Source organism: Oncorhynchus clarkii, chromosome 29 (genome assembly GCF_045791955.1).
Source record: "Oncorhynchus clarkii lewisi isolate Uvic-CL-2024 chromosome 29, UVic_Ocla_1.0, whole genome shotgun sequence".
NCBI lineage: Eukaryota > Metazoa > Chordata > Actinopteri > Salmoniformes > Salmonidae > Oncorhynchus > Oncorhynchus clarkii.
In genome coordinates this window covers 23362230-23383285 of record NC_092175.1, presented here as the reverse complement: position 1 = coordinate 23383285, position 21056 = coordinate 23362230, and the positions used below count along the sequence as shown (strand labels likewise).

The 21056-nt window shown below is 42.9% G+C and overlaps 1 protein-coding gene across 1 annotated transcript; it reads right to left on the bottom strand.

Moving 5' to 3' along the window:
- Positions 1 to 7878: 7878 nt before the first annotated feature.
- On the bottom strand, positions 7879 to 15635 carry LOC139388433 (transmembrane protein 127-like). Its single transcript, XM_071135091.1, has 4 exons — positions 15423 to 15635; positions 13692 to 13871; positions 10241 to 10402; positions 7879 to 9948 (listed from the first exon to the last, which is right to left on the bottom strand). The coding sequence occupies exons 2-4, from the start codon at positions 13867 to 13869 to the stop codon at positions 9527 to 9529; spliced, it is 762 nt and encodes a 253-aa protein (XP_070991192.1). The 5' UTR covers positions 13870 to 13871; positions 15423 to 15635; the 3' UTR covers positions 7879 to 9526.
- Between the last annotated feature and the right edge of the window lie 5421 nt (positions 15636 to 21056).

The window sequence follows — 21056 nt, the reverse complement described above, 5'->3', positions numbered from 1 at the left end:
CCACTTTTTTTATTGATCTAGTCACTGGTGCTTTCTGCTTTAATTTTTGCTTGTAAGCAGGAATCAGGAGGATGGAATTAAGGTCAGATTTGCCAAATGGAGAGCGAGGGAGAGCTTTGTATGCGTCTCTGTGTGTGAGGTATAGGTGGTCCAGAGTTCTTTTCCCTCTGGTTGCACATTTAACATGCTGATAGGAATTTGGTAAAACTGATTTAAGTTCCTCTGCATTAAAGTCCCCGGCTACAAGTAGCGCCACCTCTGGGTGAGCGTTTTCTTGTTTGCTTATGGTGGAATACAACTCATTCAATGCTATTTTAGTGCCAACCTCTGAGGTGGTATGTAAACAGCTATGAAGAATACAGATGAGAATTCTCTCGGTAGGTAGTGTGGTCTTCAGCGTGTCATGATATACTCAACCTCAGGCGAGCAATAGCTCGAGACTTCCTTAGATAGTGCACCAGCTGTTATTTACAAAAATACATAGTCCGCCACCTCTTGTCTTACCAGACGCCACGGTTCTATCCTGCCGGTAAATCGTATAACCAGCCAGCTGTATGTTGTTATTGTTGTCGTTCAGCCACGACTCTGTGAAGCATAAGATGTTACTGTTTTTAATGTCCCGTTGCTTTAATCTTTTCCATAACTCTGCGATTTTATTGTCCAAAGATTGCATGTTTGCTAGCAGAATTGAGGGAAGTGGGGGTTTATTCAATCGCCTTCGAATTCTCAGAAGGCAGCCCGCTCTCCAGCCTCTCTTTCTCTACCTCCTCTTCACGCAGATCATGGGAGTCGGGGGCTGTTCCCGAGGGAGCCATTTATCCTCAGTCTCGGGCTTGTCGTGAAAGAAGAAAAAGATTCTGCTAGTCTGTGGTGAGTAATTGCAGTCCTGATGTCTAGAAGTTAACAATGTTAACAATGTGTACACTGTATTTCTGATCAATGTTATTTCTGATGTTATTTTAAATGGACAAAAAAATGGTGTGCTTTTCTTTTAAAAACAAGGACATTTCTAAGTAACCCCAAACTTTTGAACGGTAGTGTGTGTGTGTGTGTGTGTGTGTGTGTGTGTGTGTGTGTGTATACATAGTCAGTTAACCTCTTACATACTCTAACATTGAAATCTGGAATATACACCCAAGCCCCCAACCTACCACTGACTGGATCCTTTGAACCATCTGTTTATGTCCTTAAAAACAAATACAACCGATTATCTATATACACTGCTCAAAAAAATAAAGAGAACACTAAAATAACAAAAGAACCTAAAATAACCTAGATCTGAATGAATGAAATATTCTTATTAAATACTTTTTTCTTTACATAGTTGAATGTGCTGACAACAAATTCACACAAAAATTATCAATGGAAATCAAATTTATCAACCCATGGAGGTCTGGATTTGGAGTCACACTCAAAATTAAAGTGGAAAACCACACTACAGGCTGATCCAACTTTGATGTAATGTCTTTAAATGTCCTTAAAGTCAAAATGAGGCTCAGTAGTGTGTGTGGCCTCCACGTGCTTGTATGACCTCCCTACAACGCCTGGGCATGCTCCTGATGAGGTGGCGGACCTGGTCCTCCCAAACCTGGACTAAAGCATCCGCCAACTCCTGGGCAGTCTGTGGTGCAACAGCTGGACAGTTGGTGGATGGAGCGAGACATGATGTCCCAGATGTGCTCAATTGGATTCAGGTCTGGGGAACGGGCGGGCCAGTCCATAGCATCAATGCCTTCCTCTTGCAGGAACTGCTGACACACTCCAGCCACATGAGGTCTAGCATTGTCTTGCATTAGGAGGAACCCAGGGCCAACCGCACCAGCATATGGTCTCACAAGGGGTCTGATCATGGCGAATTTGCCAATATTGGTGTTCTCTGGCAAATGCCAAACGTCCTGCACGGTGTTGGGCTGTAAGCACAACCCCCACCTGTGGACGTCGGGCCCTCATACCACCCTCATGGAGTCTGTTTCTGACCGTTTGAGCAGACACATGCACATTTGTGGCCTGCTGGAGGTCATTTTGCAGGGCTCTGGCAGTGCTCCTCCTGCTTCTCCTTGCACAAAGGCGGAGGTAGCGGTCCTGCTGCTGGGTTGTTGCCCTCCTACGGCCTCCTCCACGTCTCCTGGTGTACTGGCTTGTCTCCTGGTAGCGCCTCCATGCTCTGGACACTACGCTGACAGACACAGCAAACCTTCTTGCCACAGCTTGCATTGATGTGCCATCCTGGATGAGCTGCACTACCTGAGCCACCTGTGTGGGTTGTAAGACTCCGTCTCACGCTACCACTAGAGCATTCAAGCCAGCATTCAAAAGTGACCAAAACATCAGCCAGGAAGCATAGGAACTGAGAAGTGGTGTGTGGTCACCACCTGCAGAACCACTACTTTATTGGGGGTGTCTTGCTAATTGCCTATAATTTCCACCTGTTGTCTATTCCATTTGCACAACAGCATGTGAAATTTATTGTCAATCAGTGTTGCTTCCTAAGTGGACAGTTTGCTTTCACAGAAGTGTGATTGACTTGGAGTTACATTGTGTTGTTTAAGTGTTCCCTTTATTTTTTTGAGCAGTGTATAAATAAACACACACACATAGGCTACTAAGAGAAGGAACCGCATGCAAGTACACTAGTAAAACAGGATCTGACATCCATCTTGAATAACACCACTGTTCTTTCTCTTTCCTCTTTTTAAATTTCTGAGCAGCCATGGCTGAATGTCACTAAAGAGGAGAAGAGGAGAGAGAGGAAAACTGAGGAAGAAGGGATACAAAGAGGAATCTCACAGCTCCACTAGTAGGTTCGTCCATGTCGCTTCTCTAATCCCTCTCTCCACTCCACCATGTACAGTGCCTAGCGAAAGTATTCGGCCCCCTTGAACTTTGCGACCTTTTGCCACATTTCAGGATTGAAACATAAAGATATAAAACTGTATTTTTTTGTGAAGAATCAACAACAAGTGGGACACAATCATGAAGTGGAACAACATTTATTGGATATTTCAAACTTTTTTAACAAATCAAAAACTGAAAAATTGGGCGTGCAAAATTATTCAGCCCCCTTAAGTTAATACTTTGTAGCGCCACCTTTTGCTGCGATTACAGCTGTAAGTCGCTTGGGGTATGTCTCTATCAGTTTTGCACATCGAGAGACTGAATTTTTTTCCCATTCCTCCTTGCAAAACAGCTCGAGCTCAGTGAGGTTGGATGGAGAGCATTTGTGAACAGCAGTTTTCAGTTCTTTCCACAGATTCTCGATTGGATTCAGGTCTGGACTTTGACTTGGTCATTCTAACACCTGGATATGTTTATTTTTGAACCATTCCATTGTAGATTTTGCTTTATGTTTTGGATCATTGTCTTGTTGGAAGACAAATCTCCGTCCCAGTCTCAGGTCTTTTGCAGACTCCATCATTCTTCCAGAATGGTCCTGTATTTGGCTCCATCCATCTTCCCATTAATTTTAACCATCTTCCCTGTCCCTGCTGAAGAAAAGCAGGCCCAAACCATGATGCTGCCACCACCATGTTTGACAGTGGGGATGGTGTGTTCAGGGTGATGAGCTGTGTTGCTTTTACGCCAAACATAACGTTTTGCATTGTTGCAATTTTGGTTTCATCTGACCAGAGCACCTTCTTCCACAAGTTTGGTGTGTCTCCCAGGTGGCTTGTGGCAAATTAAACGACACTTTTTATGGATATCTTTAAGAAATGGCTTTCTTCTTGCCACTCTTCCATAAAGGCCAGATTTGTGCAATATACGACTGATTGTTGTCCTATGGACAGAGTCTCCCACCTCAGCTGTAGATCTCTGCAGTTCATCCAGAGTGATCATGGGCCTCTTGGCTGCATCTCTGATCAGTCTTCTCCTTGTATGAGCTGAAAGTTTAGCGGGCCAGGTCTTGGTAGATTTGCAGTGGTCTGATACTCCTTCCATTTCAATATTATCGCTTGCACAGTGCTCCTTGGGATGTTTAAAGCTTGGGAAATCTTTTTGTATCCAAATCCGTCTTTAAACTTCTTCATAACAGTATCTCGGACCTGCCTGGTGTGTTCCTTGTTCTTCATGATGCTCTCTGCGCTTTTAACGGACTTCTGAGACTATCACAGTGCAGGTGCATTTATACGGAGACTTGATTACACACAGGTGGATTGTATTTATCATCATTAGTCATTTAGGTCAACATTGGATCATTCAGAGATCCTCACTGAACTTCTGGAGAGAGTTTGCTGCACTGAAAGTAAAGGGGCTGAATAATTTTGCACGCCCAATTTTTCTGTTTTTGATTTGTTAAAAAAGTTTGAAATATCCAATAAATGTCGTTCCACTTCATGATTGTGTCCCACTTGTTGTTGATTCTTCACAAAAAAATACAGTTTTATATCTTTATGTTTGAAGCCTGAAATGTGGCAAAAGGTCGCAAAGTTCAAGGGGGCCGAATACTTTCGCAAGGCACTGTAGATGAACTCCACATGCACGCATAACTCAGGAAGCTCTGTTGAAAGAATCATCCACTTGCCTCACAGAATACTGAATATTAGGGTTGTAAAATAAATACATAATTGTAAAAGAGCACCATCAACTGGGGGTGGACTCAGATAGAGGTGCCAGTTTAGATATAGGTAGAATTGTCCTAGCACCCCAGTGAAGACGTAAGCGACCAGTAGGAGACAGGGATACAATACACTTTATTACCACACACCAAACAGACACACACACAGCACACAGGAAGAGGGGATTAATAGAAGTGTAAGTGATAGTGGTTGTGTGGTCAAAGATGCACTAAACACCGGTCAGGAAGTCCAGAGGCTGGATTGTCTATATGAACATTTCCAGATGTCAAATCAAATTTTATTGGTCACATACACATGGTTAGTAGATGTTAATGCGAGTGTAGTGAAATGCTTGTGCTTCTAGTTCCGACCATGCAGTAATATCTAACAAGTAATCTAACAATTTCACAACAACAAATGAATGAATAAGAATATGTACATATTATGGATGAGTGATGGCCAAACGGCATAGGCAAGATGCAGTAGATGGTATAGAGTACAGTATATACATATGAGATGAGTAATGTAGGGTATGGAAACATCATATATGTTTACATACCCAACTCCACATGTGAGTTGATGTGGAGGACAGGAGTTTACAGAGGTTGTCTCAACCTGCCCTCCTGGAAACAACTAAAGAGTTGAGGGGCAGACTGGGGTCTCCAACCCCAGACTAGGCCACTGATTGGCTGACCCGGTCATGTGATTCTGGTTACCCTTAGCAACACAATTTCCAGGAGAGGGCCCTCTCTTATCCTCTCTGAGACAAAACTCTTAAGACCGGTATTATCCTGCAGAGGTAGTGCGTGGGATGGGCTTTCCATTGTTTAAAGACACTGCCCCTCAACTTTAGAGGTGTGAAAGTTGAGGGGCAGCTTTTTCAGTTCTGCCCACATATTGTCTATAGGATTGAGGTCAGGGCTTTGTGATGGCCACTCTAATACCTTGACTTTGTTGTCTTTAAGCCATTTTGCCACAACTTTGGAAGTATGCTTGGGGTCATTGTCCATTTGTAAGACCCATTTGCGACCAAGCTTTAACTTCCTGACTGATGTCTTGAGATGTTGCTTCAATACATCCAAAGAATTTTCCTACCTCATGATGCTATCTATTTTGTGAAGTGCACCAGTCCCTCCTACAGCAAAGCACCCCCATAACATGATGCTGCCACCCCTGTGCTTCACTGTTGGGATGGCGTTCTTCGGCTTGCAAGCCTTTTGTTTCATCAGACCAGAGGACATTTCACCAGAAAGTGCAATATTTGTCCCCATGTGCAGTTGCAAACAATAGTCAGACTTTTTTTATTGAGGTTTTGGAGCAGTGGCTTCTTCCATGCTGAGCGGCCTTTCAGGTTATGTCGACATAGGACTCGTTTTACTGGGGATATAGATACTTTTGTACCTGTTTCCTCCAGCATCTTCACAAGGTCCTTTGCTGTTGTTCTGGGATTGATTTGCACTTTTCGCACCAAAGTACGTTCATCTCTAGGAGACAGAACGCGTCTCCTTCCTGAGTGGTATGACGGCTGCGTGTTCCCATGGTGTTTATAGTTGCGTACTACTGTTTGTACAGATGAATGTGGTACCTTCAGGCATTTGGAAATTGCTCCCAAGGATGAATCAGACTTGTGGAGGTCTCCAATTTCTTTTCTGAGGTCTTGGCTGATTTCTTTGGATTTTCCATGATGTCAAGCAAAGAGGCACTGAGTTTGAAGGTTGGCCTTGAAATACATCTACAGTTACACCTCCAATTGACTCAAATTATGTCAATAAGCCTATCAGAAGCTTCTAAAGCCATGACATAATTTTCTGGAATTTTCCAAGCTGTTTAAAGGCACAGTCAACTTAGTGTATATAAACTTCTGACCCACTGAAATTGTGATACAGTGAATTATAAGTGAAATAATCTGTCTGTAAACAATTGTTGGGAAAATTACTTGTGTCATGCACAAAGCAGATGTCCTTACCAACTTGCTAAAACTATAGTTAGTTAACAAGACATTTGTGGAGTGGTTTAAAAACAAGCTTTAATGACTCCAACCTAAGTGTATGTTAACTTCCAACTTCAACTCACTTACCCAGCAGCGCAACACCACCACTAAAATAGGCTCTTTGAGTCTCTCCCACTTCTCTCCTTTCTTATCTCTCATTCACAAATTCACTGGCGACATCAACAATTTATCAAGGTTACTATGGTAATGGTTTCCGTCCAATGAGAGAAGGGAGTGCAGTCATGTGACAGTAGAGGGAGCGTTGGGGAGAGGAAAAGAGAGGGGGGGGGGGGGGGGTAAGCTTTGATTGGAACAGTGCAACCCAGGTGTAAACCAACCTTGTGCCAATCTACTAATAGGATAGATATAGGCTATATTCAACCATATCTTTAGATTATTTATATTTACCCAGTACTGGTTTGTCTGCTGAAGTCATTGCTTGCTGACTGAGGGGACATCATATTCACAGCGAGTCCTGCCTGGCTAACCCTAAAACCTGCCTATGCATTCAGAAAGACTTCAGGAAAGATGTGGGACAGTTCTGAAAGGGAGAGGTATATTTGGATCCATCTGATTGTCAATGAAGAGAAGGTTAGCAGTCCCTATAATGAGTCTTACATATACCCCAGGATACCTACTGTCAACAACAGACAGGATTCAGATGTCAATCATGTCCAGGGGTGTTAGACACTCCCATGATAAATAAGAACATCCCCACACAAACACAAGCCAGTAACTATGGAAAATATTGACATTGGTCCAGACAACTTTTCTTTGACAGGATGGAACACTGCATTGAGTAGTCAGATATACACTATGAAGATACTGTATACACAGTCCATTACAACAAACATCATCGGGGGACGATCTCATTGTTTGTGGTTAAAAGAAAATCCCTAGACCTCTACTACAGTAGATGCCTCATTTGATAATAAGATGTTGCCACAGGCTGAATTTTGGTAGCAATTCATTTTTGATACTGTTTAGACTGGCATTTACTAGAGAAATAGTGTTTGTAACACTATAACAATTAAAACACATTTTCATAACCTAGTACCAAATGGTGAATGTTGTGGGAGCTTGTTTAAATGCATCCCAAAGAAAACAAGTAATTCATACTGTAGGTTATTACTGGATAATTACCATGTACATTCTAAGTTAATACCTGGTCATGTGCGGTCTTGGATGAAGACCATTTCCTGATGATGTTGGTTGGAAATGAACCTATAGAGGCAGAGATGACAGACACCAACACATGCAGCAGATGAGTGGGAATGAGAGTAACTGGACTGGACACTTCTGTTCTGGAACAGAAAGAAAATGCATGCACACATGTTTTACAAATACGCAAAAAATAGTTTAATGAATAAATAGCATCATAAACAACAACAATGAAAAGTCGGATTCATAGAGATGGGACTGTGACCCTGGAATAAGAGAAGGAACGTCTTCCTATGTACCTGAGGAAAAGATTGAGGGACAGTTTCCTAGACACATATTAAGCCTAGTCTTGAACTAAAAACAATCTCCATCGAAAATGTTTCCTAGTCCAGGACTAAGATTAATCTGTGTCCAGGAAACAGGCCTTGAGGGTATAAGCGGGTAAGGAAAACCTGATTCTAGGCAGCCATCTTAATTTATCAAGTCAATATCCATGGTCCTACCGTCACATGCAACCAAGCACCATCAAGGAGCTTGTCTTATTGGTTACCTTCAAGTAGGTTAAGCATACATACAGTGGTTTGTGCTGTAATGTAGACGCCTAAAGATGCCAAACCGGGATATATTTTCACAGTGATCTGAGGTATCTAGTGACCAATAGCAGTGTCATTTTATGAAACAATAAATATTTAAGCACATCAAATATTTAATACATCATATTCAAATATGATTAGATAGCAAGTCATTTAAAGGCAAGAGCCATGTATTTACACTACCTACTGTGGAAAGGAAAGACTTCATATCCCCACTCAATCTTTCCTATAGTAGTAAACAACCATGCTAATAAATAGTTCCTCAATTTGTGATTAAAGCTATAGTGGCCATAATAGAAGCCAAATGGGCTTTTTAAATGGAATTTCTCAGAGGAAACTCCAGTTTCAGTATACTTCAGGTAAATCTTCCATAGAAATCTGTGATTTGTTTCCACCATTTGGGAAACTTAAAGTGTCACTATGGAAGACTGTGCAAAGGGTTTTAAGAAGTTAAAATAATGCATACGTTAAAAAACAACCTGTTAAAAGAAAGGAATCAGAAAAACCTTCCTCTAGGGATTTTTATGTTAACTAGAAGATAAGAATAGGTGATTGTACTGTGTTACGATCGCAATGTTAAGCAGTCTGAACTTCTGCTCATTGAACATATTTTCTGGTTCTGAACTGTTACAAACCATTCGCTGATCCGGAACATTCCCCAGTGGTTATTTTGCAGTAATGTGAACAGGGTCAAAGCTTGTTCCCATTGATGAGCAGGAAGGGCATATAATTTGCATCACACATTGATTATAACATACAGACTCTCACTTTCCCTGGTCACACACAGACAGAAATAGCTTAACCGTGTTACATTCTTGTCACACTTTTCCAAATATCACAGCTAGCCAAAGAACGATTTATCTTGGTCAGGTCAAGTGTGAGACGCTGGGCATAAACTCCCACAAGGAAAAATGGGTAAATGGGTTATTGACTTGATGTTGTGCAACTGTACATACCCCGAGAAGGCATGTTTTAGGCAGACAAACATTAAAACAACATTAGGAAACGTATCTGGTCTCTTTTTTGACTCCTGACTGGATTCCACCAGCTTGGTCCAGTGAAGCAATAGGGATTCAAAACATGACCAGGGAAGGCGCCAGCACTGCTGTCTAATTAAGTCTGTTACAGGCCATGTGTGGTGTGGTCCTGGTTTTTATTCTAGCCCGAAACTAAGCCATTTTGGGCCACACATTCAAACCTCTACCTCTGTAGTGGTCCGAGAAACCCCTTTAGGAGTCTCCACTTCCACCCACCTCCCCCTGAGTAATTTCAGGCAACACGTCTCCTACCCCCTCCTCTTCGTCAGACTGTCCCACTCCCTGCTCCCTGGGGGTAAGGGGCTCTGTGTCACTGTCGTCCCACTCCACCACAGCTATGTAGTCCCTCTGGGTGGAGGTGGCGTCCCCTAGGCTGCTCAGGCTGATCACACCGGCCAGGCATGAGAAGAGCAGGCCCAGCATGGTGATGTAGAAGCTCTCCCCTGGGTAAGGCTTAATCCCTGCCACCCCTCCCTGGCTCCTGGAGCCAGACCCAGGCCAGGTCCAGCCCCCCACCCATTCCCACAGTGACCCAAGCTTGCCCTCCTGAAGGTTGCAGTGGATGATGTACAGGCAGGCCCCACACACTCCCAGAACAGACAGGAGGAGAACCACTGGGTAGAGAGGAAGGAAGAAAATAGAGAGAGTGGTTAAGAGAGAGAGAGAGAATGACATACTAATTAATCCCAGAGAGAACTGCAGAGAGTGATGTAAGCTAACATGGCTCAGCAAACATGGCTCGTCATTCTATGAGAGTTCATATTTTGAGAGACCTGTGAGAGTGCATTCTTCTTCAAGTGATGACAGTATTGTGATAAGCCCTCAGTGAGTGAGAAAACAGAAAAAGACAGCAAAAGAGAGCAAGAGAGAAATAAATAAAAATGAGAGACAGAGAAGTTAGGTTACCTGTGGAGATGTGGAGTAACACCACCAGTCGAGGGTGGGACATCCCAGTCCCCAGGAAGTCCAATAGGAAGGAGGAGCTGGAGATCAGGACAGCACTGTAGCACAGAGCCGCCAGGGCATAGAGCAGCCACACCCCCCAGCCATTTACACCACCCAGGGGACCTGCAGGGAGGGAACGCACACATACCACTTGACTTTTTCCACATTTTGTTACGATACAGCCTTATTCTAAAATGTATTAAATTGATCAGGGGGGGAATCTACACACAATACCCCATAATGACAAAGCATCAGGTTTCTAGAAATTATAGCAAATTTATTAGAAACACAACTGAAATATGACAGTTACATACAGTAACAGTCAAAAGTGACACAACTACTCATTCAAGGGTTTTTCTTTATTTGTACTATTTTCTCCATCGTAGAATAAGAGAGAAGACATCAAAACTACAAAATAACACATGGAATCATGTAGTAACCAAAAAGTTTTAAACAAATCAAAATATATTTTATATTCTTCAAAGTAGCCACACTTTGCCTTGATGACAGCGTTGCACACTCTTGGCATTTTCACAACCAGCTTCACCTGGAATGCTTTTCCAACAGTCTTGAAGGAGTTCCCACATATGCTGAGTACCTGTTGGCTGCTTTTCTTTCACTCTGCGGTCCAACTCATCCCAAACCATCTCAATTGGGTTGAGGTCAGGTGATTGTGGAGGCCAGGTCATCTGATGCAACATTCCTTCCCTTTCCTTCTTGGTCAAATAGCCCTTATTACGGCCTGGAGGTGTGTTGGGTCATTGTCCTGTTGAAAAACAAATGATAGTTCCACTAAGCGCAAACCAGATGGGATGGCGTATCACTGCAGAATGCTGTGGTAGCCATGCTGGTTAAGTGTGCCTTGAATTCTAAATAAATCACAGTGTCACCAGCAAAGCACCCCTACACCATCACACCTCCTGCTGCATGCTTCACGGTGGGAACCACAGATTAAAAGATCATCTGTTCACCTACTATGTGTCTCACAAAGACAAGGCGGTTGGAATGGAACCAAAAATCTCAAATTTGGTTCATCAGACCAAAGGACAGATTTCCACCGGTCTAAATGTTTATTCCTCGTGTTTCTTGGCCCACGCAACTATCTTATTTTTATTGGTGTCCTTTAGTAGTGGTTTCTTTGCAGCAATTCGACCATGAAGGCCTGATTCACGCAGTCTCCTCTGAACAGTTGATGTTGAAATGTGTATGTTACTTGAACTCCGTGAAGCATTTATTTGGGCTGTAATTTCTGAGGCTGGTAACTCTAATGAACTTATCCTCTGCAGCAGAGGTAACTCTAGATCTTCCTTTCCTGTGGCAGTCCTCAGGAGAGCCAGTTTAAAATCATAGTGCTTGATGGTTTTTGCAACTACACTTGAAGAAACTTTCAAATTTATTGACATTTTCTGGGATTGACTGACCTTCATGCCTTAAAATAATGATGAACTGTCGTGTCTCTTTGCTTATTTGAGCTGTTCTTGCCATAATATGGACTTGGTCTTTTTCCAAATAGGGCTCTTCTGTATACCACCCCTACCTTCTCACAACACAACTGATTGGCTCAAACAAACACATTAAGAAGGAAAGAAATTCCACAAATGAACTTTTAACAAGGCACACCTGTTAATTGAAATTCATTCCAGGTGACTGACTACCTCATGAATCTGGTTGAGAGAATGCCAAGGGTGTGCAAAGCTGTCATCAAAACAAGGGGTGGCTACTTTTAAGAATCTCAAATATAAAATATATTTTGATTTAACACTTTGTTTACTACATGATTCCATATGTGTAATTTCATAGTTGATGTTTTCACTATTATTCTACAATGTAGAAAATAGTAAAAAATAAAGAAAAACCCTGGAATGAGTAGGTGTGTCCAAACTTTTGACTGGTACTGTAATTATTCAGACCGTTTACTCAGTACTTTGTTGAAGCACCTTTGGGAGCGATTACAGCTTTAAGTCTTCTTGGGTATGACACTACAAGCTTGGCACGCCTGTATTTGGGGAGTTTCTCCCATTCTACACTGCAGATACTCTCAAGCTCTGTCAGGTTGGATGGGGAGCATTGCTGCACAGCAATTTTCAGGTCTGTCCCGAGATGTTTGATCAGGTTCAAGTTCGAGCTCTGGCTGGGCCACTCAAGGACATTAAGAAAATTGTCCCGAAGCCACTCTTGCGTTGTCTTGGCTGTGTGCTTAGGGTCGTTGTCCTGTTGGAAGGTGAACCTTCGCCCCAGTCGGGGGCTGAGGAGTGGCTTTCGTCTGGTCACTCTACCATAAAGGTCTGATTGTTGGAGTGCTGCAGAGATGGTTGTCCTTCTGGATGGTTCTCCCACCTCCACAGAGGAACTCAATCTCTGTCAGAGTGACCATCGGGTTCTTGGTCACCTCCCTGATCAAGGCCCTTCTCCCCCGATTGCTCAGTTTGGCCGGGCGGACAGCTCTTGGAAGAGTCTTGGTGGTTCCAAACTTCTTCCATTTAAAGAATGGAGGCCACTGTGTTCTTGGGGACCTTCAATGCTGCATAATTGTTTTGGTACCTTTCCCCAGATCTGTGCCTCGACACAATCCTGTCTCGGAGCTCTACGAACAATTCCTTCAACCTCATGGCTTGGTTTTTGCTCTGACATGCACGGTCAACTTCGAGACCTGATATAAACAGGTGTGTGCCTTTCCAAATCATGTCCAATCAATTGAATTTACCACAAGTGGACTCCAATCAAGTTTTAAAAACATCAAGGATGATCAATGGAAACAGGATGCACATGCACTCAATTTCGAGTCTCATAGCAAAGGGTCTGAATAGTTATATGAGGTATTTCTATTTTATACATTTGCAAACAAATTCTAAAAACCTGTTTTCGCTTTGTCATTATGGGGTATTGTGCGTACATTTATTATTTGATCAATTTTAGAATAAGGTTGTAAGTCAAGGGTTCTGAATACTTTCCCGAAGGCACTGTATAAACATTTACAGTACACCCACAGCTGCTCACAGACTAATGTGCTCAAGCAGGGAATACACACAATTACATATGGACAATGCAAACATAGAAGAATAGAATACAGACACATATTATCAGACATAGCGTGAGCACATTTTAACAGTGTCAACATGACACTTGCCCCCCAATCCATCCTTTCTCCAAAACACATGTAAATATTGGACTATATATATTGTCTTCCTGAATTATACTTATGCCAAAATGTTTATTATATGCTACTGATTTACTTTGTTTATATTATTTTATTTCTTATTGATGTTGCATTGTCGAGAAGGAACCTGCAAGCAAGCATGTCATTGGACGGTGTATACCATGTGTATTCAGTACATACGACCAATAAAACTTGATAAGAGTGAAAAGACAATCCTCAGTACAACACTTCTTCCACCTCCAGTCTTGCCCCTACCTGTGTCAGTGAGGTTCTGGGGAGCATGCAGTATGAAAGCCACACCATAGATGAGCTGTTTGCCTCCAGGGTCAGTGTTGTTCATGACTTGGATCCAGTTTGGGTCGGCGATGGATGTGCACAGTGACACCAGCGTAAAGCACTGGCACACCGCAGCCGGAGACATGCTCAGAGTCATGGCTGGAGGGGAGACACAATGGATTTACCAATAACAATTTTTACAAATGATGCTGCTTTACAACAGAAAAAGGTTTTTCAACCTCAGAGACTTTGCAACAGTTGCCAAATGCATAAATGTGATGTCAGCATTTAGGCTGGGTGTTGTACTAGTCAGGACTGGATATTTTTTTTTACTGTTTCAGACAAGCAATGTGTATGGTTATGCTAGATGTATAGTGAACAAAAATATTAAACACAACATGTAAAGTGTTCGTCCCATATTTCATGAGCTGAATTTGTTTTTCACAGAAATGTTCCATACACACAAAAAGCTTATTTCTCTCCAATTTTGTGCACAAGTTTGTTTACATCCCGGTTAGTGAGCATTTCTTCGTTGACAAAATAATCCATCCACCTGACAGGTGTGGCATGTTAACCTTGAGCTGGGGAGAATAAAAATCCAGTAAAATGTGCAGTTTTGTCACAAGTTTTGAAATAGCGTGCAACTGGCCTGCTGACTGCAGGTATGTCCACCAGAGCTGTTGCTAGAGAATTTAACATTCATTTCGCTACCATAAGCCACCTCCATCATCGTTTTAGAGAATTTGGCAGTACGTCCAACTGGCCTCACAACCGCAGACCACGTGTAACCACGCCAGCCCAGGTTCTCCACCTCCAGCTTCTACAACTGCGGGACTGTCTGAGACCAGCCACCAGGGCTGCTGATGAATTTGATTAGTATTTGTGTTTGTAATAAAGCCCTTTTGTGGGGAAAAACTGATTCTGATTGGCTGGACCTGGCTCTCCAGTGAGTGGGCCCGGCTCCCAATTGGGTGGGCTCATGTCCTCCCAGGCCCACCCATGGCTGCGCACATGCCCAATCCATAGATTAGGGCCTAGTTCATTTGTTTAAATTGACTGATTTCCTTATATGAACTGTAACTCAGTAAAATCTTTGAAATTGTTGCATTTATATTTTTGTTCAGTATAATAATATAATTCCAATGTAAATACAGTTTACACCTACAAAGTAAAGAGAGATTATGCACACACATTTTTTTGCCTAACTAAGAAGCAGTGTTCGTTCTGGTGCAGGTTGTAGGAACATTACTACTGTAAACCGAATGTAGGGATACCTCAAATGAGAGAGCTGTTCTAAGAACAGCAATATTTTCTCAGAATCAAATTAGCTAACATTATTAGGTAATGCATATAGCACTTAACCCTTCCCTAACCAGCACCAAGCCTAGCACAATACACTACAAAGTATGCTTGAGACTAAAATGTAGACTCGCTAACGTTACGTGCTATTCAGGGATAACCAAATAATACAAATAAAAACGTCATGCGAAACAACTGAATCGTCTATTGTTCAGTTTATTGTCTGAAAAGCTAGCTAGCTATACATGATGGGTGTGTAAAATTAGGCATTGGAAATGTCACATTTCCAACCCCTCTCGTGCCCTGAATGAACTCAGATAATAAATTATCAATCAAGTAACTAGATGGCTATTTAAAATGCACGGGCACAATAACAACAACCAAGCTACTTCTATGGCTAACGTGACTTACCGAGCTAAAAAAAACAATGAAATCCACGAACATATAATTATTAATATATATCTCAACGACTGATAGGTGTGGCAAAAAAATATATAGTTTTTTAGTTGACGTAATCTCAATCCATTTCAACACGGGATTATCTCGTTTGTATTTAGCCAAAAATAATGGATATACTGACAAGATACATGTCTCTCCGCCCTAAAAATGGGAGTTGCTGTCCACAAAGGGGCTGTCTAGTTCCCGCCTATCCTTTCTACACTATGCAACTGCCCCATCACATGAATGAATATGCATGTCGATCTAGAGGCAACTCCAATAAAAAGTGTTTTTTTCCCCTCAAAATTGCCGGGATGTCACGTATCCTACTTATATCTGTACACTCATAACAATTTAAGCATTACGAAACTTCTATTCGATCAAATTAACCTCACGTAACATATAAGGCATTCATATTGTAGTTGACCAAATTCGACATTGTCATTGACCTACATACAAAACGACTTGCTTGGTGGGCGAAACAACGAAAAAAAAACGCAACCTGCTGGGGGAGCAGATTTGCCGCCGAGTTGATCCTCTCGCTTTTTGTTCCTTTCCTTTTTCTTCGATGAGGTTTAACGGCGGTTGGCATCCAATAAATGTTGCATTACCGCCTCCTCCCTTATACTTTGCTTGAAAAAAGCAATAAATTAACAAATACCCTACCTTCTAATTTTAACACTACACTCACAATTTCTTAAAAATAACACCACCCTACTCCACTATTTACATCTATTTAGTCCTACCTCAAACGACAAGCATCACAAACACTGTGAATCTTCCCCTTAAATTGGTCAACTTTTACATTTACTGCTACCCCAGTAATCACTCCTTTGGCACCCTTTTCTTGGGAGAGAAACAATTTACCTTTCTTGTCCTCATTTGTTTAACACAGAGCGCCTTCTCCCTCTGACCAGCAGAAACACAAACAATTACCACAAGACCACTTCTGATTACCCTCACCGATACCACAGCACCCAACTCTGTTTTCACCCACAAATGGATCAGCCAAAAGGCAAGGGTCCACTTTTCCAAAAACTTCACTCCTGCTGTCACACACTCATCTTCATGCTGACCCTCGGTAAAAGCCTCGACCTCCGAGAACTTCACCACACCTACCACCTCCGATACATCGACCTCCTTCACTTCCATTTCTCCTCCTGTCTTCAGCTCACTCTGCTTACACTTTCTACCATTCTTCTTTAACAAACCATTTCCCTTTTCCCGCTATTTTTAACAGACTCAATCTCACCCTCTTCCTCCCTCTCTCTCTCTTAGACCTCCTCTGCCTCTCTTTTTCCCTCCATTCCTCCTCCATATTCCAAGTATATGTCTCCTTATGATAATACTGCACTTCTCCTGACATACATCTTGTTCTTGCCTTCTCAAGGGACTGCATTTAACCGGCTGTCACAATCTCTGCACAATCAGCATGAACCTCTCTGAACCTCTCGGGGTGTAGTGCTCAACAGTGCATACCACTTATAAAGCAGCTGCTTCGTCTTGATGTTCTTATTTTTCATAGGCTACCACTTTTCCATTTCAAACATCTCGCTTCCTTCTCTCTCTTCCTCTTCCTCTGGATTACCAAAAATGATAAAGGCCATTGCTATCCGGGGTGCTTGGGACGTCAATCTGAAGTCTGCATTGGCCGTGCAGCTTATTTGGTGATACGGCCTTTCCAGAAGTCAGGGCATTCATACTTAATGCCTTCCCGGAGCAACTTTAAAAAAAAATTATGCTTGATCCAAAAATGTGGTTGGAGGCTCCATATGGAGTGTGTGACACAAATGTGGAGACCAGGAGTAATGCAGAGGCCAAATCGAACTCCATACCACATCTTAGTCCCCAGTGGCGATTTTAGCATGTAAATCTTGTTGGGGCAAACTCAACCCCCAAAAATTGGGATGCATGCCAGCAAAGCCTCTACACAACACAACACTTAATAATACATTCATTGCACTATAATGGTGACAAACGGTGCCCACAAACTGTTAAGGCCTACATAAAGCTGTACCAATAGCAGAGCTTTCTTTTCAGCTACACCTGGCTCTCAGCGGAGCCTTGTCTGTCAGCGAAACAGTTCATTCATCTTCATTTAGCAAAGCCTCTACACAACACAACACTAAACAATACATTCATTGCACTATAACGGTGACAAACGGTGCCCACAAACTGTTAGGGCCTACAAAAAGCTGTACCAACAGCAGAGCTTTCTTTTCAGCTATACCTGGCTCTCTGCGGTACCTTGTCTGGCAGCGAAAAAGTTCATTTATCCTCATTTACTGTCTTTTAAAAAGACATGGCTGACTTGCTTAAACAAATGTGGTTTCTACTGACAATTGAGATGTCCAAACTATTGCATAAGGGGACAACGAGCGGATAAGAGGAAATCCTTAATTTTTTGTGGAAGGACCACCAGGGGGCAGGCTGGTCCCACGGATAGTAGCCCAGCCTGTGAGTCAAGGTGATCAGAGGCAATTAAGCACAGCTGATGCTACTAATGACCTATTATTTTCCTCCTACAAGAGAGAGGAGGGAACCGGTAGTTAGGGAGAATGGAGATTTTTTTTTTTATTGCTTCTCCAAATGAGAGGACTTACCGGACGGAAGGGAGAAGAAGAGGACAAACTACCTCTTGGGAATGGCAACCACGGATCCGTACCACCACCCGAAGGGGGCTCTCCACGAACGGATAGTTAAGGTGGCGACACACCCATAATTTATGTTATAGTTCAAAGTTACTCACGTTGTGTTCCTTGTTCCTGTAAAGAAGAAGATTTGTGTTTTCCTTGTGAGATCACCCCTGATCGTGTTTGAGAAGAAATAAATACCTAAATAGAGAACTTTGTTCAACGTAAGAACCTGCTCCCGACTCATTTATTCCACCTTTCCGCTTTAGAGCAACCTCAAAGTACTTGGTCAGCTCACATTGGTGGAGAATGCGTGAATTAGGTGGACGAGTTACACAAGGAAAAGTGAGGAAAATGAAAATCTACCGGTAGACACAGAGGAACCATTCAAGAAAGATGGATAATGCTCTACTACAACAGTTGATCATGGCACAGCAGACAACCATAGAACTCATGCAACAACATCTGAGCCGGCGAGAAGAACTGAGAGTGAAGCCGAGAGCTGCTGCTCACGACCTCTTACCTCGCAAAGGATGATATTGAGGCTTTCATCATAACATTCAAAAGGACGGACACCTTGGAAGAGTGGCCCCCCACAGAATGGGCAAGAGCATTAGCCCCTCTTTTGACCGGGATAGCCCAGGAAGTCTACAATGACCTGGACCCCCGCGAAGCTGCTGACTATGGGTGACTAAAAACCAAGATTCTGTCCCGGTACCAACTGACCGCCCGCGATAGAGCCGTAAAGTTCCATAAATGGACCTACATGGCAGACCAAGCTGTGCGAGCCCAGATCTTCGCACTCATACGACTAATGAAACAGTGTCTAATAATAGTGGGTGTCTCCATTGATACAGGAGACGGCTACTTTGTCTGGTGGCCACAATCTGCTCCTCCACTAACGTAGCCTTAATTACGGAATCGAGAATGGCTACCACGTTTTGTCCTTCTATTCAAACCGGAATCTCTGGGGCTGAGGCTATTTCTGCTTCCCAAAAGGGGCAATCCTGCCCTCTCGGACAGGGATGCCTGGGGACGGGCAGCGATGACTTGTGGCCATGGACTCGTACTTTCTGGGACATTGTGTGCCGTAATGGTCCAGAGACTGGCATTTATAGCACCAACCCTGTTGAGTGGGTGATAACTTCTCCCGCATAAGGAGCAGGTTCAGTCGTTTCTGTGGTGGACGTGCCAGGGTTAATCAGGGAATGGTCATTCTTGTCCCCTTTTAAAAACTCCCATGTAGATCGGTACATTTCCATGGCCTGGGCTATGTCGTCTGCTGATGACGGGTTTGTTTGCCCCATGACCCTTTAAGTCTATGGGTAATTCCCTCAAAATCTTGTCCACTACGAGAGTCTCTACGACATGCCCTACTCCCTTTCTGGGTACCAGACACTGTTTCATTAGTCGTATGAGTGCGAAAATCTGTGGGTCAGAAGTTTACATACACTCAATTAGTATTTGGTAGCATTGCCTTTAAATTGTTTAACTTGGGTCAAACGTTTCACGTAGCCTTCCACAAGCTTCCCACAATAAGTTGGGTGACTTTTGGCCCATTCCCCATGACAGAGCTGGTGTAACTGAGTCAGGTTTGTAGGCCTCCTTACTCGCACACGCTTTTTCAGTTCTGCCCACAAATTGTCTATAGGATTGAGGTCAGGGCTTTGTGATGGCCACTCCAGTACCTTGACTTTGTTGTCCTTAAGCCATTTTGCCACAACTTTGGATGTATGCTTGGGGTCATTGTTCATTTGTTCATGCTGTTATCCCGGGTGGGCCTTCCCAAGATGATCCTAATCAACCAGGGAACCCTGTTCATGTCCTGGTTGATAAAGGACCTGTCGGTTATTCCAGGTTCAACAGATACCCACAAGCATATTCCATCCACAGACAGACAGTTTGTGCGAATGCCTGAACAAAACGATTAAAAGCATGTTGAGAAGAGTGGTGTCCAGAGACGGGAGCTGTGCCATCAGAGACTCTGGGTTCGCGCCCAGGCTCTGTCGTAACCAGCCGCGACCGGGAGGTCCATGGGGCGACGCACAACTGGCCTAGCGTCGTCCGGGTTAGGGAGGGCTTGGTCGGTAGGGATGTCCTTGTCTCATCACGCACCAGCGACTCCTGTGGCGGGCCGGGCGCAGTGCGCGCTAGCCAAGGTTGCCAGGTGCATGGTGTTTCCTCCGACACATTGGTGCGGCTGGCTTCCGGGTTGGATGCGCGCTGTGTTAAGAAGCAGTGCGGCTAGGTTGGGTTGTGTATCGGAGGACGCATGACTTTCAACCTTCGTCTCTCCCAAGCCCGTACGGGAGTTGTAGCAATGACACAAGATAGTAGCTACTACAACAATTGGATACCATGAAATTGGGGAGAAAAAGGGTTAAAAATTAAAAGAAAAGAAAAAAGAAAAAAATATATATAAAAATAATTATATATACAGTACCAGTCAAAAGTTGGATTTTGATAATTAGCGAGTATCAGCCTAATTCTGCTCTGCATGCATTATTTGTTTTTTTACGTTGTACACAGAGAATATTTTTTCAGAATTCTGCACGCAGTCTCAATTTGGTGTTTGTCCCATTTTGTGAATTCTTGGTTGACCCCAGACCTAACAAACATAAAGGGCGATGGGTTCTATAATGGATTTAAAGGAAGGTGCACAGGTAGGCCTCATGAAAAACAATGTTTCATATGCTGTTTTTAATCACAGTAATAGGCAGTGATTTGTCAGTTACAGTGGGCTTGATAACGTGAAAGAATCATTTTCATAGCATTACTTTCATATAATGTACATTAAGACAAATCCTTCTACGTTGAGAATTAGAACCCAGTTTACATAACCTGATAATGACTTGATATTTGAGTGCATTCACAACAAGCCACCTGCAGACAACTTACAAAATGCAATAGTACATTTGAGGGTTAGTTTTTTGATGAAAAGTTACTTGATGCATGGCCTACTATTTCTAACTGG

Excerpts from the sequence above, each read along its gene's own strand:
- LOC139388433 (XM_071135091.1), bottom strand. The coding sequence starts at position 13,869 with ATGACTCTGAGCATGTCTCCGGCTGCGGTGTGCCAGTGCTTTACGCTG. Across the intron at positions 10,403-13,691 it reads CCAGAACCTCACTGACACAG|GTCCCCTGGGTGGTGTAAAT; the intron begins GTAGGGGCAAGA and ends CCCTCCCTGCAG. Across the intron at positions 9,949-10,240 it reads GTTACTCCACATCTCCACAG|TGGTTCTCCTCCTGTCTGTT; the intron begins GTAACCTAACTT and ends CTCTCTACCCAG.